The 16,695-nt window shown below is 41.7% G+C and overlaps 1 protein-coding gene across 1 annotated transcript; it reads left to right on the plus strand.

Annotated features, from left to right (window-relative positions):
• The first annotated feature begins 289 nt into the window (after positions 1 to 289).
• ANKS4B (ankyrin repeat and sterile alpha motif domain containing 4B) lies at positions 290 to 15,959 on the plus strand. The gene is made up of 2 exons (XM_035267155.3): positions 290 to 477; positions 14,646 to 15,959. The coding sequence occupies exons 1-2, from the start codon at positions 314 to 316 to the stop codon at positions 15,718 to 15,720; spliced, it is 1,239 nt and encodes a 412-aa protein (XP_035123046.3). The 5' UTR covers positions 290 to 313; the 3' UTR covers positions 15,721 to 15,959.
• The last annotated feature ends 736 nt before the right edge of the window (positions 15,960 to 16,695 follow it).

The raw sequence follows: 16,695 nt of genomic DNA on the forward strand, positions 1-16,695 counted from the left end.
TTCTTACATTCTGTGCCTAGATGACCAGTATTACACTCAAGAAACTAACGGACATAGAAAAATTAAATGTGCCTCAAAACACTCAAGATGAATACAGCAGTCTTCAGTAGTCAACGTCATGGCCATTCCAGAGAGAAAAGGTCCAAGTTCAGTGCCTTGAATCTTGTTGCCTTCCATGAAAGGAAGCTGGAATGAGCTTTGCCCCGGTGACACTTTTCCTTGTCACTGATTAACTAGCGCTATAGGAAGGTTGCTCTGCCAACACCCTGCTCTGCCTGGAGAGATATCTGGCCAGTTCTGGTGAGCAGAAAAAATGTCTACTCGTTACCACCAAGCTGCTAGTGATAGTTATCTGGAACTTCTAAAAGAGGCTACCAAGCGAGATCTAAATCTTTCGGATGAAGATGGCATGACTCCCACTCTCTTAGCAGCCTACCATGGGAACTTGGAAGCCCTAGAGATAATCTGCAGTAGAGGGTAAGTTCAACCCAATGGTTTCAGTTGGAAACAGTGTTCATGGTAGCTTTTTGCAGCAGCAGCAAGAGGCAGGGATGTCAGTACAAATACTTTATCCTCCTTCTAGACTGTCTAAATGATTGGCTTTTTAGAGAAAGGGAGAAAACTACCTAGAGAGGCTCTCTTTTCTCACTGAGGACTGGCACTATGGGAGTGGCTCATCCCTTAGTCACAATCAGAGGAGAGATTCTGAACTGTAAGTGTTATCTGCCTGGAGAAGAGAAGAGATATTTTAATTCTATGCCTTTAAAAATGGTTTTCATGAAATTTATATAGTTTACTCTTTTAAAAGAGGCCGCTGTTTTACTTGGTTTTAAGTTGTCAAATTTGGTTGGAACAAATGACATGTTTTTAGTTTATTTTTTCATCTATGCCATTAAAATTCCAGTCTTTTATTAACCTTCAATCCCAGTACAAGCACATGATTTATTTTTATTTTTTGGTTTTGACACAGAGTCTTTCCCTTTTGAAAGGAGTTGCTGGCTCTACAAGGAATCTTTAGCCTACCTTGACTCTTGTCAGTTCTTTGGCCAGTGGACACACACACACACACACACACACACACACACACCGCTCTTTGCCCAGATTTTAATGAAGTTAGCTAGCTCTTCTGCTTGTTCTGCCTGTTATCAGAGGGCTGTATTGTGCTGGCGACTGTGACTCAAGAAGAGTAAGGAAAGAAAAAAGGACAATGTAAATAAAGGAGCCGAGTGAATCCAATTCCAGTATCTGTTATGTGCCAGCCATTTTGCTGGCCACTGGCACACTGTGATCAAAAAGCCAGCCACAATCCCTGTCATGGTGATCAGATTTGAGAGGGGAAGGCAAGACATCTATGGTGTGTGTGTGTGTGTGCGCGCGCATGTGTGTGTGTGTTTGAGACAGGGTCTCATTCTATCACGCAGGCTGGAGTGCAGTGTTGTGATCATAGCTCACTACAGCCTTGAGCCCCAGGCTCAAGTGATCCTCCCACCTGATCCTCCCGAGTAGCTGGGACTAGAGGTGTGCACCACCATGCCCAGCAATTTTTGTATTTTTTGTAGTGATGGGGTTTTGTCATGTTGCTGAGGATGGTCTTGAACTTATGAGCTCAAGCGATCTGACAGCCTTGGCCTCCAAAAGTGCTGGGATTATACATGTGAGCCACTGTGTCTGGCTTATCTGTGATGTTTGTTACAAAACGGGAAATAGAGGGCACTAAATAACATAGGCATCTATCCCAATCTCAGGGGTGAGGGAAGGCTTCCCTAAGGGAAAAGCATTTAAGCTGGGATTAGGAAAATGAGAACAAGTTGGCCAGATGAAAGAGTGTTTTTCCTAAGACAGAACACTACATTCTGAGAAGTAAAGAAGCTGAATATGGCTGGACATGGCTCAAGTAGCAGTGGGGACAGGGCAAGTTCCCAAGAGATAAGACCAGATCACAGAGAGCCTTGTCAACTCTGGTAAGGACTGTACCCTAAGGGTCCAGGAAGCCATTCCATGTCTTGGGTTTACGCAGGGAAGCCGCCCGAGTAGATTTATGTTTACAAAACTCACTCAGGTAGATGGATAACGGCCGGAGAGAAGGTTTGGGGCTGTTTTCATGGTCGAGATGAGTTGGACTAGGATAGGGGCAGTGGGAATGGGAAAATGCGGTTGGCTTTGAGCGGCAGTTTGGATGTAGAATCAATCATGATTAACTGGATGTGGGCAGATGAAGGAAAAGGAGGGTTAAGGACCCAGGATTTGGATGTTGACACTATTTATTAAAATAGGGGACATTTAGGAGGAACCCAGGATTGGGAGGATTCCTGAGTGTAAGATTGAATGAGGAAGTGCATGAAGCAGGTCTTCCCGTCTCTGCTGTCTGATTTGACTTCCTTTTCTCTGATTGATGTGGAGACACATCGATCCCCATCAGCCAGCCTTCTCCAGTCATCTCACCTCTTCTCCTGCTCAGCCCAGGTTTCCCCAACTTTCTCTATCTACGGAAAGTTTACCTCTTTCCACAAACTGCAAGATGTCAGTTACTTTAAAATCGATGTATTAGTCTATTCTTGCACTGCTATAAGGAAATACCTATGCCTGGGTAATTTATAAAGAAAAGAGGTTTCATTGGCTCATAGTTCTGCAGGCTGCACAGGAAGCATAGTGGCTTCTACTTTTGGGAAGGCTTCAGGAAGCTTCTAATCATGGCAGAAGGAAAAGGCATCTCACATGGCAGAAGCAAGAGCTAGAGAGCGAGGCAGGGAGGTGCTAGAAAACAGATCTAATGAGAACTCACTATCATGAGGACAGTACCAAGGGGGATTCCAGTCCTAAACCATTGATGAGAAATTCACCATCATGATCCAACCACCTCTCACCAGTCCCTACTTCCAACATGAGGGATTACAATTTTATTTGAGATTTGTTCCCCTCACAGAGATTGTTCAGATCTCACAGATCTAAACCATATCAATCAGTGAGTTTGTCCTCCTAGAAGAGGGTTTGGGGGTCTTCTTCAACAGCAGAGAGCTCTTGTTCCATTTGAGGACCATTTTGAATAGTAATGGTTAGGTGTTCTCTCTCTCTCCTTTGAAAGCCTGAAATATTCTGTCACAGTAAGTGTTCTGCTGATCTTTTATTTTTTATTTTTACTAGAGACAAGGTCTTGCTTTGTTGCCCAGGCTGGTCTCAAAGTCTTGAGCTCAAATAATCCTCCTACCTTAGCCTCCCAAAGTATTGAGATTATAGATGTGAGCCACAGCACTCAGCCTTTTTCTGCTAGTCTTTAATTACAAAACTAACATGAGCTGAACCCAGAAAATTAAACCACACATATGCACACAAAATATGAAGAAAAAATGTCCTGTAATGCCATGCTACTAGGATTAATATAGTTCTCCCTATATAAAACCCAGTGTGTATAAATACATGTCAATATTCTTCTATAAATTTCAGGGACTTTGTAGGACACTAGTCAACAAATACATTTCTTAGCCAGCACCTCTCTTGGACACAGTTTGTTTTCCCTAGTTTCCCTAGTTTGAATAGGAATAGCACTATGATGACTATCCTTGTACATATATCTTTGCTGATATTTTTTTTCTTTCGCTGATTTTTTTTTCTCTTTCTTTCTTTTTTTTGAGACGCAATTTTGCTCTTGTTGCCCAGGCTGGAGTGCAATGGCGCGATCTTGGCTTACTGCAACCTCCACCTCCTGTCTCAGCCTCCCAAGTAGCTTGGATTACAGGCATGTGCTACCACACTCAGCTGTGTTTTTTTTTTTGTTTTTTTTTTTTTTTGTATTTAGTAGAGACAGGGGTTTCACCATGTTAGGCTGGTGGCCAACTCCTGACCTCAGGTGATCCACCTGCCTCAGTTTCCCAAAGTGCCTGGGTTACAGGCGTGCACTTCGGCGCCCAGCTGACATTTTCTTTTTTTGAGATGGAGTCTCTCTGTCACTCAGACTGGAGTGTGGTAGCACGATCTCAGCTCATTGCAACCTCCACCTCCTGGGTTCAAGCAGTTCTCGTGCCTCAGCCTCCCGAGTAGCTGGGACTACAGGCATGCGCCACCACACCTAGCTAATTTTTTGTATTTTTAGTAGAGATGGGGTTTCACCAACTCCTGACCTCAAGTGATCTGCCTGCCTTGGCCTTCCAAAGTGCTGGGATTATAGGGGTGAGCCACTGGGTGTGGCCACATTTTCTTGAGAATAAATTCTCCAAAGTGAAATTTCTGGATCAATTGGCATTTGTGTTAGTCCGTTTGTACTGCTATAATAGAATACCTTAGACTAGGTAATTTATAAAAGCCATAAATTTATTTTTTACAGTTCTGGCAGCTGGGAATTCCAAGATCAAGGCACCAGCAGGACTGGTGTCTGGTGAGAGCCCTGTCTCCACTTCCAAGATGGTGCCTTGTTATTGGAGCCTCTGGCTGTGTCCTCACAAGGAGGAAGGGAAGGAAGGGGCAAAAAAAGGGCAAATTCCCTGTGTCAAGACCTTTTATGAAGTGCCTAACGCCATTCATGAGGGCAGAGTCCTCCTGACTCAATCACCTCCTAAAGGCCACACTGCTTAACACTGTTTCACTGAAGATTAAGTTTCAACATGAATGGAGGGGATGCAAACATTCAAACCATAGCAGCATGTGTGCAATTTAAAGACTGTGTGTGTGTGTAAATAGACATGTTGTCCTTCAGAAAGTGAGTACCCATTTTGGCCAATATGATAGATCCAATATGATAGATCAGGCTGGGTGCAGTGGCTCATGCCTGTAATCCCAGTACTTTGGGAGGCCAAGGTGAGGGTATCACTTGAAACCAAGAGTTCAAGACCAGCCTGGCTAACATGGCAAAACCTCATCTTTACTAAAAATTCAAAATTAGCATGCTGTGGTGGTACACGCCTGTAATCCCAGCTATTCAGGAGGCCAAGGCACAAATTGCTCCTGAATCCCTTGAACCCAGGTGGCAGAGGTTGCAGTGAGCCGAGATCAGGCCACCACACTTCAGCCTGGGCAACAGAGCTAGACTCTGTCTCAAACAAAACAGAAACAAAAAGATATATCAGTGTGGCTTTAATGTTCTTTTCATTGGTTACTCATGAGGTTTAAAATTCTTTTTATACTTGAATTGGCCATTGGAATGCCACTTCTGTGAACTGCACGTTTATAACCTTATTCCACTTTGATATTGGGGTTTCAACATTTCTTTGATTTATAAAAATGCTTTTTAGGCTGGGTGTGGTGGCTCACGCCTGTAATCTAAGCACTTTGGAGGCCAAGATGGGCGGATCACCTGAGGTCAGGAGTTCAAGGCCAGCCTGACCAACATGGTGAAACCCCATCTTTAAAAAAAAAAATTTTTTTTAATGCTTTTTTTTTTAAGTTAACAATATCAACTCTTTGTCATATAGGTCACAACTATTTTACAACACACAATTTCTATTTTTGACAACAGGTATTTTAAATATAAATGTAAACATTGTATATACTTAAGTATATATAAGGCTTCAATCTTTGTTGTGTGATTCTAATTTTGAGGCCATGCCTTGATACTGATAATTTAGTGCTTTTTATAGTTTCCTTTTTTATTTTAAAAACTTTATTTATATATAATTTGTTTAAGATCTGAAATTATGATCTAACTCTGCATTTTCCAAGTGGCTACTCATTTGTTCCAATACAAGTTGTTGTAATCTATCTTTTTCTCCCCTAATTTGACATGGTAACATAATTTCTTTCAATATGATATAAATATCCAGCTTCCTGTTGGCTTATATTAATATTTATTAAACACTGGCTATGGGTGCAAATATTCTTTTAATCTTGCTTTTCCTAGTCCTTCCTTCTGAACTCCGGTCTTCTCACAGGTTCTAGTACATCTCAGATTTGTTTTCTCACCCTCAAAAGTATTTGAGATCTGCTGTGTTGAATAGGCCTGATGTCGGCTAAAAAAAAAACAAAAAAACAAAAGAGTCTTGTGAGAATTTTCATAGGTGACCTCTTTTTTAGACCATAGCCAATCCTCGGAACCAGTGTGAGGTCAAATTTCCAATTAGATTTAAGGAAACTGAAAAGGGAAGAAAATCACCATCTCACATCAGTCAGAACGGCTATTATATCATCAAAAAATAGCAGATGTTGGTGAGGTTGAGGAGAAAAGGGAGAGCTTATACACTGTTGGTGGGAGTGTAAATTTGTTCAACAATTGTGGAAAGCAGTGTGGCAATTCCTCCACGAGCTAAAAGCAGAACTACCCTTCGAGCCAGCAATCTCATTACTGGGTATATACCCAGAGGAATATAAAACATTCTACTAAAAGGACACATGCATGGTTCATGCCTGTAATTCCAAAACTTGGGGATGCTGAGGCAGGTGGATCATTTGCGGTCAGGAGTTCAAGACCAGCCTGATCAATATATTGAAACTTCATCTCTACTAAAAGAAAAACTCAAAAACTTAACTGGACATGGTGGTGCATACCTGTAATTCTAGCTACTCAGAAGGCTGAGGCACGAGAATTGCTTGAACCCACAAGGAAATTGCAGTGAGCCAAGATCGTGCCACTGCCCTCCAGCCTGGGCAACAGAGTAAGACTCCATCTCAAAAAAAAAAAAAAAAAAAAAGACACGCACATATGAATGTGCATTGGTTCATTGCAGCACTATTCACAATAGCAAAGACATGGAATCAGCCTAAATGTCCATCAGTGACAGATTGAATAAAGAAAATGTGGTACATACACACCATGGAATAGTATGCAGTTGAAAAATAATGAGATCACATCTTTTGTTGCAACATGGATGGAGATGGAGGTCATTATTCTTAGAAAACTAATGCAGGAACAGAAAACGAAAACCAGATACCACATAATCTCACTTATAAGTGGGAGCTAAACGATGAGAACACATTGGCTTAGTGCCTGGGTGACAATATAATCTGTACAACAAAACTTCATGACACTAGTTTACCCATATAACAAACCTGCACATGTAACCCCCAAACCTGAAATTAAAAAAAAAAAGAAAATTAAAAATTGAATTTAGAAGGTAATCAACTACTGAAGTTCATTCCAGTCTGATGATTTCAGAGTTTAATCTGTCATTACCTGGTAGACAACAAATCCTATAGCAACCATTAATATAAAAACTCTGGCTTTGTTAGAAAACTATTTTCCTTTCTGTCTTTTTAAAATTTAAAGATGGAAAGTAATCATTACATGTAGTTTTCTGCACTAGGAAGCATAATGGCCCAATTACAAAAGAAAATATTTTACTTTAAAGTGTATGAAATTTCTTGGTTTTAAAACAGAAACTAGACATTTTCCCCAGGATGATGATGATGATGATGATGATGATGATGATTCTATTTTTTTTTTTTTTTTTGATATGGAGTCTCTCTCTTGTCACCCAGCCTGGAGTGGAATGGCAGGATTTTGGCTCACCGTAACCTCTTGGGTTCAAGTAATTCTCCTGCCTCAGCCTCCTGAAGAGCTGGGACTACAGATACCTGCCACCATACCCGGCTAATTTTTGTAATTTTAGTAGAGGCAGGGTTTCACCATGTTGTCCAGGCTGATCTGGATTTTCTTTTTCTTTTCTTTTTTTTTTTTTTTTTTTGAGATGGAGTCTTGTTCTGTAGCTCAGGCTGGAGTGCAGTGGCGTGATCTTGGCTCACTGCAACCTCTGCTCCTGGGTCCCAGTTCAAGCAACTTATTTATTTATTTTTTAAGATGGAGTCTTGCTCTGTCACCCAGGCTGGAATGCAGTGGTACAATTCCAGCCTAGAATGACAGGTTATCACCATTCTCCCTAGTTATCACCATTCTACTTTCTGCTTCTAGACTTTTTTAGATTCCACATATAAGTGAGATCATGTGGTGTTCTTCTTTCTGTGCCTGTCTTTTTTCACTTAACATACTGTCCTCCAGCCTCATCCATGTTGCTGAAAATGGCAGGATTTCTTTGATTCTTAAGACTGGATAGTATTCCATCGTTTGGAGCCACTACATTTTATTTATCCGTTCTTCCACTAATGGACACAGGTTGATGCCATAATATATTTAATCGGTTAACTATTCATGATGCTTAATTTGAATCCAGTCTTTTTCCTGTTATAAGTAAGGTTGGGAGGAACATTCTTATTCATTCATCTTTGCACAAAGGTCTGATATTTCTTTCCTTAGGACAGACTCCTAAAGGTAGAATTGTAGATTCAAAAGGGTGCCTCATTTTAAAGGCTTTGTATGTATTGTGCCAGGAAATTTGAACCACTTCTTGCTTCTTCCAGCACTATTTCTTTCCCCATACACCTGCCAAAACCAAGTATTACTATTCTTTTTCATCGTTGCCTATCTGATTGGCAAATGGCAGAGTATTATTTTAATTTGCATTTCTTTGATTATTAGTGAGTCCAAATATTTTTTTATGCAGAAAAACATTTTTGAAAGAATAGTTGTTTTCTTGGAACTTCATAAAAAATCAACTTCAGGAGGAGAAATTGGAATGGAACAGATGCTCAGAGTAATTTAAGCAAATTGCCTACTTAGTGACAATAGTGCTAAGCCAGCTTTAAAAATTATTGCCCAAATGCACTCATCTACCAAAAACCAAGGGAAAAATGGATTATTTTAAAGTCTCTTTGGTGAGTTTCTGTTTTGGGGAAAAGGGGAGATAGAAAAACCAACAATGGACTGAGCTTAGCTCAAGAAAACTACAGAGCATCAATGCTGAACTCAGATTATCAAACAAGGGAAACCAGTTTGTGACCTGGGCAGGTATATGCAATGGTTCTGTCACGAATTGTGAACAATGACAAGTATGGAGTTTAGAAGGACTCCATGCAACTTGTCTGTAGAAAATGTTTTCATTTAAATCATACATCAATTTGGAAATGTGTCTGCAAATAGAAGTTTTGCAAGTTGAAATCACTTAAAGCCACTAGGAAAACCCACAAATTGCCTTACGGTGTCATCTGGAATTTTGCATTTGAAATTTTCTCAAAAGAAGACCCACCTTTGGGGTCCCCTCAGGTTTACTGTTCTTCCTTCTGTCTTGAAGGCATCATTTAAGATTCAGTGAAATGGGTGCAGCCATAAAAAAAGAATGAGATCATGTCCTTTGCAGGGCCATGGATGGAGCTGGAAGCCGTCGTTCTCAGCAAACTAACACAGGAACAGAAAACCAAACAACCAAACACTGCATGTTCTCACTCGAAAGTGGGAGTTGAACAAGGAGAACACATGGACACAGGAAGGAGAACATCACACACTGGGGCCTGTCAGGGAGTGGGGGGCAAAGGGAGGAAAAGCACTAGGACAAATACCTAAGGCATGAAGGGCTTAAAACCTAGATGATAGGTTGACAGGTGCAGCAAACTACCATGGCACATGTATACCTATGTTACAAACCTGCACATTCTGCACCTGTACCCTAGAACTTAGAGCAAAAATTTTTTTAAAAGTCAATGAAATGGGAAAATTCCATCACTCTGTGGTCTTAAATATCTACATTTATCCCAGACATCTTAGCACCCTTCTGCATTCCTACTGCAGCTCATTCCTCTCAATAATTTTGTTTTCAGCTTATCCAATTCAGGGATAACTTCAGGCATCTTTAATCAGTATGTTTCTGTTTCTGTTTATAGTAACATCTTAAGTAACGATGTCTTAGGTTTACAATCCCTCTTTGATGTCTAGGATACTCAAGGAGTCTTTTGCCTCTAGCCTTTATTTAAAATAAAAAGTGAAACCACATGTTTGGGGGTGAGGCACTGCAGTCCCTTAAGATGTGGGTCTGTGCCAAGGTTGAAGGGTTTCCTTTCATCCCTAACAATCAAATCAGGCTGACTGACCAGAACCTTCTGCAAAGTGGCTTCCCAGCAAAACTGCGTTACTTAATATTTGCTTTCCTTAGATTCCATTTTATTTTCCGCTCTTTTCCCTTACCCTCAACTCCCTGCACTTTGGTCAGGCTGATCTACACTCCTGGTTCCCCAAATATGCCTTGTAATATCAGCCATCTGTGCCTCTGCTCACACTGTTCTCTCTGCTCAGAAGGAGGTTACCAGTTGCCAGCTTATGGGCTGGAGCTGGTCCACAAGTGTGTTTTATTTGGACTTTACTATATTTTTCTTTTAAATTTGAGCCAACACTTAAAAATCACAAAATTTCACATGAAATTCTGGATTTGTGGCTTCATTTGAAAAAGTGGGAGCTTTGGCAATATCATTTCTGCTTTTATCCAAGGTAGCTGAGCTGTGACTGTCCTTTCTAGATGGGGTATGTATTTAACTGTGATTTTGTTCAAAGAACAAACTTGGCCCCATTCAGTCACTTACATGACTTGAGTGGCTTCTTTGGGTTGGGGTCAAGACTTCTGCTGGGACATGTGGATGACACAAAGGTGAAAGAGACACAGGCTTTGCCCTCTGGGGCATATTATACAACTAAGGAGACAGAGCATAAATATTTGTCAAATTCAGACTAAAAGTGATTGATTTTTATTTTTATTTTTTGAGACAGTCTCCTTCTTTCACCCAGGCTGGAGTGCAGGGGCACAATCTCAGCTCACTGCAATCTCCACCTCCCAGGTTCAAACCATTCTCCTGCCTCAGCCTCCCGAGTAGTTGGGACTACAGGGCCGCACCACCATGCCCAGCTCATTTTTGTATTTTTAGTAGAGATGGGTTTCACCATGTTGAGCAGACTGGTCTCAAACTCCTGACCTCAAGTGATCCGCTGGCCTCAGCCTCCCAAAGTGCTGACGCCAGCTCACCTGGCCTATAAGTGATTAAAAAACCCCACAACAGTTCTTGTGCTCCAGGAATTTACTAGTTGAATATGAGAAAAAATAAATACATGAAATTAAGGATTATATGTTTGAGAGCAAGAGGATGGATAATGAGCAAGTTTTATTCAATGTTTACTATGTGCCAAACAGTTTTCTAATGCTTTATGTAGATTTACTTATTTAATTCACATAACTCTATGAATAGGTGATAGTATTATCTTCAATTTACAGATAAGGAAACCAAATCCTAGAAAAGTTAAGCCTGAGGCTGTGTAGCTGGTAAAATGGGCTTTTCCTGTGTTATTGTAGGATGTACTGTGTTGGAAACATGTGACTTGGGGACCAGCCTGATCCAAAGCATGCTGCCTGTCACCCTTGGGCAAATCAGGGAGCTTCATTAAGCTCCCTGAGTCTTATTTTGATTCTTGCCTGCCTTCTCTAAGAGGGAGATTGTGATGGTTGATGGCAAAGAATGTGAAAGTGCTTCTTTGTAACTAACAAGCACCAAAGAGCCAGGGATTCCCATGGAGCAATTACAAATCTGATTTATCAAAGTATAGGACATTGGTTGGATCGTGTAAACCGGTGAAGTTCTTTTCAATCTGTAGTGAGCCTACAAATCACTTGTGGATCTTGCTGAAGTGTAGATTCTGATTCAGTAAGTCTGGCTTGGGATTCTTCTGTACTTCTAACAAACTCACAGGTGATGATTCTGCTGCTGGTCTGGAGACCAAACTTTGAGAAACCAGGAACTAGTAGAAGGGTCATGGTGCACTAACAGGTCATTTGGAAGGGTGTTGATCTTCCCTCTGGATCTGTCCTCTACTTCCTGGGAATGTTACAAGGACTTCTTAGACTCACTGTCCTGTTTCCATGGGGCCAGCCTGGCCAGAGTCTAATGAGATTCTGATTTTGGAGTCTAGAGCAAAGGAAGGACCCCTTAATATGCGTATTATCAGAGTTCTCAGCAGTGGAGTGCAGCTCTGGCCATCGTTAAAAAGAGTTACTCGATATGAACAGACACTTGTCAAAAGAAGACATTTATGAAGCCGACAAACATATGAAAAAAAGCTCATCATCACTGGTCATTAGAGAAATGCAAATCAAAACCACATTGAGATACTATCTCACACCAGTTAGAATGGCGATCAAACAATCAGAAGATAACAGATGCTGGAGAGAATGTGGAGAAATAGGAACGCTTTTACACTGTTGGTGGGAGTGTAAATTAGTTCAACCATTGTGGAAGACAGTATGGCAGTTCCTCAAGAATCTAGAAATAGAAATACCATTTGACCCAGCAATCCTATTATTGGGTATATACCCAAAGGATTATAAATCATTTATTATGTAAACACATGCACACACATGTCCATTGTGGCACTGCTCACAACAGCAAAGACTTACAACCAACCCAAATGCTCATCAAAGATAGACTGAATAAAGAAAATGTGGCACATATACACCATGGATTACTATGTAGCCATAAAAAAGGATGAGTTCCTGTCCTTTGCAGGAACATGGATGAAGCTGGAAATCATCATTCTCAGCAAAATGACACAAGAACAGAAAATCAAACACTGCATGTTCTCACTTATAAGTGAGTGTTGAACAATGAGAACACATGGACACAGGGAGGGGAACATTACACACTGGGGCCTGTCGGCAAATGGGGGGCTAAGGGAGGGACAGCATTAGGAGAAATACCTAATGTAGATGATGGGTTGATGGGTGTAGCAAACCACCGTGGCATGTGTATACCTATGTAACCTGCATGTTCTGCACATGTGCCCCAGAACTTTATAATAATTTTTTAAAAGTTACTCGACTTTTCATCTGTGCATCTTTGTAACCCAGGTCTTCATAGAAGAGGAGGGTTTGCTGCCTTGGGCAGGACTCCAGTAGGTTTTCATTCATGCCACCAGTACTGAACCACCTACTGTGTCCCTGTTCTGTGCCAGGCATTGGCTCTCTGACCTTAATCTAATAGTATCTCCAATTCCACCATAAACTCTTGTAGAAGGACACACTTGTATGACCCTGCAGTCAGGTTCAGAAGTAAGCTGAGGAATAAATAGAAATGTAATGCCCTTTTCGTGAAGAATGTTTATAACACACAGTTTGTGACCTCCCCAACATCTATTTCTTTCTCCTTTCCTGCTGATGGGGTCTGAGTTTGGTTCAGTTATGTATTTCCTCACATGTGACTCAACTCAGGAGGGTAGCAGTGGCATGCTGGAACCGGCTTGTTGTCAGGAGTTATTGCTAAATTTTAGAAAGTTTGACAGTTAAGCATAGCCTTTCTTTTTTACTTTGTATTTATTTTTATTTAAAAAGTTTTTAATGGAGACAGGTCTTGCTATGTTTCCCAGGCTGGTTTTGAGCTCCTGGCCTCAAACAAATCTCTCACCTCAGCCTCCCAGTGATGGGATTACAGGCATGAGCCACTGAGCCTAGACTTTTTTTTTTTTTTTTAAGTCAGGGTCTTGTTGTGTTGCCCAGGCTGTAGTACAGTGATGCCATAATAGTTTACTGTAACCTTGAGCTCTGAGAACATAGCCATTCTTAAAAATGAAATTACAGGCTGGGTGTGGTGGCTCACAACTGTAATCCCAGCACTTTGGGATGCTGAGGCAGGTGGATTACTTGAGGTCAGGAGTTCGAGACAAGCCTGACAAACATGGTGAAATCCATCTCTACTAAAAACACAAAAATTGGCTGGGTGCAGTAGCAGGTGCCTGTAATCCCAGGTACTCGGGAGGCTAAGGCAGAAGAATTGCTTAAACCTGGGAGGCAGAGGTTGCAGTGAGCTGAGATTATGCCATTGCACTCCAGACTAGGTGACAGAGGAAGACTTTGTCTCAAAAGAAAAATTATGTAAACTTATAATTTACCAAATTGTATTAAAAAGGTAACACAAAACTCTCACTTCCTACTTTTAATAGATTTCACTATTACCTATGCTTTTAAGATTATTCATGTCAATTATATCTACATGGGGGAAATAACTGATAATGGTATGCTACTGCTTATCTCTTCCAAACTCTGTGTCCAGTGATGTCACATTGGTAGCTTGAAATTTGCCATGGTAGATGTATTTACACCACAGAAATTGGCACATGCTATAGGATTTTGATGTTATTATTTCCTTGATGAGCCATTGAACAATCCTATCCCTAGTTTCAGGGCAAAAGCTAATTGTTCTAAGTTAAACACAATACTGTATTTCCCTTCTTTTAGACATGTGACCCAGTGCTGGCCAATGAGACAAGAAAGTTGTTTGGAGAATTTCTTAGAAAGTTTTTTTTCTTTTTCGCTTCTAAAAAGGAGACACAGCCAGGCGCAGTGGCTTACACCTGTAATCCCAACACTTTGGGAGGCCAAGGCGAGTGGATGGCTTGAGTCCAGGAGTCTGCAACCAGCCTGGGCGACATGGCAAAACCCTGTCTTGCCAAACTTTAGCTAGGTGTGATGGTGCACGCCTATAGTCTCAGCCACTTGGGAGGCTGAGTGGGGATAATCACCTGAGCCTGGGAGGTCAAGGCTGCAATGAGTTGTGATCACATCATTTCACTCCAGCCTGGGTAACACAGTGAGAACCTATCTCAAAACAAAAGAGACAAACAAAAAGGAGGCACAGGATAGAAATGGAGATGGGCTCTGTTTCTAGTCATGTGGTCTCAAGATGGGATGGTTGTGGGACAGCTGGACCTGCAGCCGGTATCTTCTAACAATGACAAGTCAGGAGGAACATGTTTGCATTAACATGCCTTTTGTTCTTTATTTTTGTTTTTTTTTTTTTTTTGGACCCATATTCAGAGAAAAAGAGTCCAACACGTATTTTTTTTTTTTTATTTTCTCTTCTAGAGGGGACCCTGATAGGTGTGACATCTGGGGAAACACTCCTCTACATTTTGCAGCCTCCAATGGCCATGCCCACTGTGTCTCATTCCTGGTCAACTTTGGTGCCAACATCTTTGCCCTGGATAATGACTTACAGACTCCGCTGGATGCTGCTGCCAGCAGGGAGCAGAATGAATGTGTTGCTCTCCTGGACAAGGCTGCCACTGCCCAGAACATCATGAACCCCAAGAAGGTTGCCAGGCTGAAGGAGCAGGCTCAGAAGAATGCCAGGAGGCAGATCAAAGAGTGTGAGCGGCTCCAGGAGAAGCACCAAAATAAGATGGCCCGTACCTACAGCAAGGAAGAATCTGGGACTCTCTCTTCTTCCAAGGGCACCTTCTCCAGGTCATCCCCTTCAAATGCTTCTGCTCCTGGCACATTTGGGTCACTATCTAAGGGTATCAAAGACACTTTCAAGATCAAGTTCAAGAAGAACAAAGATACATCAGAACAGGTGGGGAAGGAAGGCAGAAGTGGGCAGAGGAATGTGATGGAGGTGTTCAGAGAGGACGAGGAAGACTCCTTCTCAGGGGACTTCAAAGACAAGCTCCAGTTGTCGGCAGAGGAGGACAGCAGTGTGCACCATGAATCCATTCTCAATCGTCCAGGTCTAGGAAATATTGTTTTTAGAAGGAACAAATTATCAAGTCCTGAAGACATCTCAGATAGCGAGAGGGAGTTGGGTTTTAAACTGCCCAGTGAATTGCTTCAAAGACAAGGAGCAGCAGCAGCTGATCAAGAGGGAGAGAAAAACAGCATCAAAGATGATCTGCCGTGGGATGAGGATGAAGTGGAGTGGGAGGAAGACGTGGTTGATGCCACGCCCTTGGAAGTGTTCTTGCTGTCTCAGCACCTGGAAGAATTCCTGCCTATCTTTATGAGAGAGCAGATTGATCTAGAAGCTCTGCTGCTCTGCTCTGATGAGGACCTTCAGAGCATACAAATGCAGCTGGGTCCCAGGAAGAAAGTTCTAAATGCTATCAACAGGAGGAAGCAGGTGCTACAACAGCCTGGGCAGCTGGTCGACACCAGCCTGTGATGGAGAGCCTTGGCGGGCAGCACTGGGGTGATGCTGTGGCCTGCTGGTCGCACTCTAGGCAGCACTCCCTCTCTACCCAATGCCAGATCACTGGGAATGGATTCTAGGGCATTTGAGATGCTTACCTGAGAGAGAGGCCCAAACTTTACTCTGGGAAGTAGACTATGCCCATCCAAATAAATCACCATGAGAAACTTGAGGAGATTTCATAACAATAAAATGGCATTTCTCTTCAGTTATATACATATGTATAATTTTTTTTTTTTTTAGTTGAGAGTCTTACTCTCTTACCCAGGCCGGAGTGCAAATGGTATGATCATAGTTCACTGTATTCTTGACTTCCTGGGCTCAAGTGATCCTCCCACCTCAGCTTCCCAAGTAGCTGGGACTACAGGTGTGCACCCCCACACCTGGCTTATATTGTATGTTTTAGTAGAGGTGGGGTCTTTCCATGGTGCTTAGACTGGTCTCAAACTCTTGGCCTCAAGCAGTCCTCCAAAAACACTGGGATTACAGGTGTGAACCACTGTACCCAGCCTATCTTTTTGATACTTCTGAATAAAGAAAGTGTCATATGCATGACAGGAAAATGAAACTTTCTTTGCTTTTCTATATCTGGATTTAAAATTACAATCTCATCACATTATCCTGCTGCTTGCTTTCTGATGTGTATAACCTGGGGATTATAACTCTTTTTCTGTACTGAGCTCTATGGCTTTGCCTAGTGGTAGAGACTAAAGCTATTCCCTGGCCTGAGGCTTGATGCCCAACTTAAATGCATCTAACCCTTTAACAAATGTGTACTTGTTTACAAGTAGTGGAAATGGGTCTATAATACTCCTGCCTGAGAATAGAGACAGAGTGGTAGTGGGGAAAGTGAAGAAATAGAATACAGGGTACCTGTTGTGGACTGAACAGTGTCAAATTCATATGTTGGAGCTCTGACTCCTAATGTGACTGTATTTGGAAATAGGA

This window comes from Callithrix jacchus, chromosome 12 (genome assembly GCF_049354715.1).
Source record: "Callithrix jacchus isolate 240 chromosome 12, calJac240_pri, whole genome shotgun sequence".
Taxonomy (NCBI): domain Eukaryota; kingdom Metazoa; phylum Chordata; class Mammalia; order Primates; family Cebidae; genus Callithrix; species Callithrix jacchus.

Excerpts from the sequence above, each read along its gene's own strand:
- ANKS4B (XM_035267155.3), top strand. The coding sequence starts at position 314 with ATGTCTACTCGTTACCACCAAGCTGCTAGTGATAGTTATCTGGAACTT. Across the intron at positions 478-14,645 it reads GAGATAATCTGCAGTAGAGG|AGGGGACCCTGATAGGTGTG; the intron begins GTAAGTTCAACC and ends TTTCTCTTCTAG.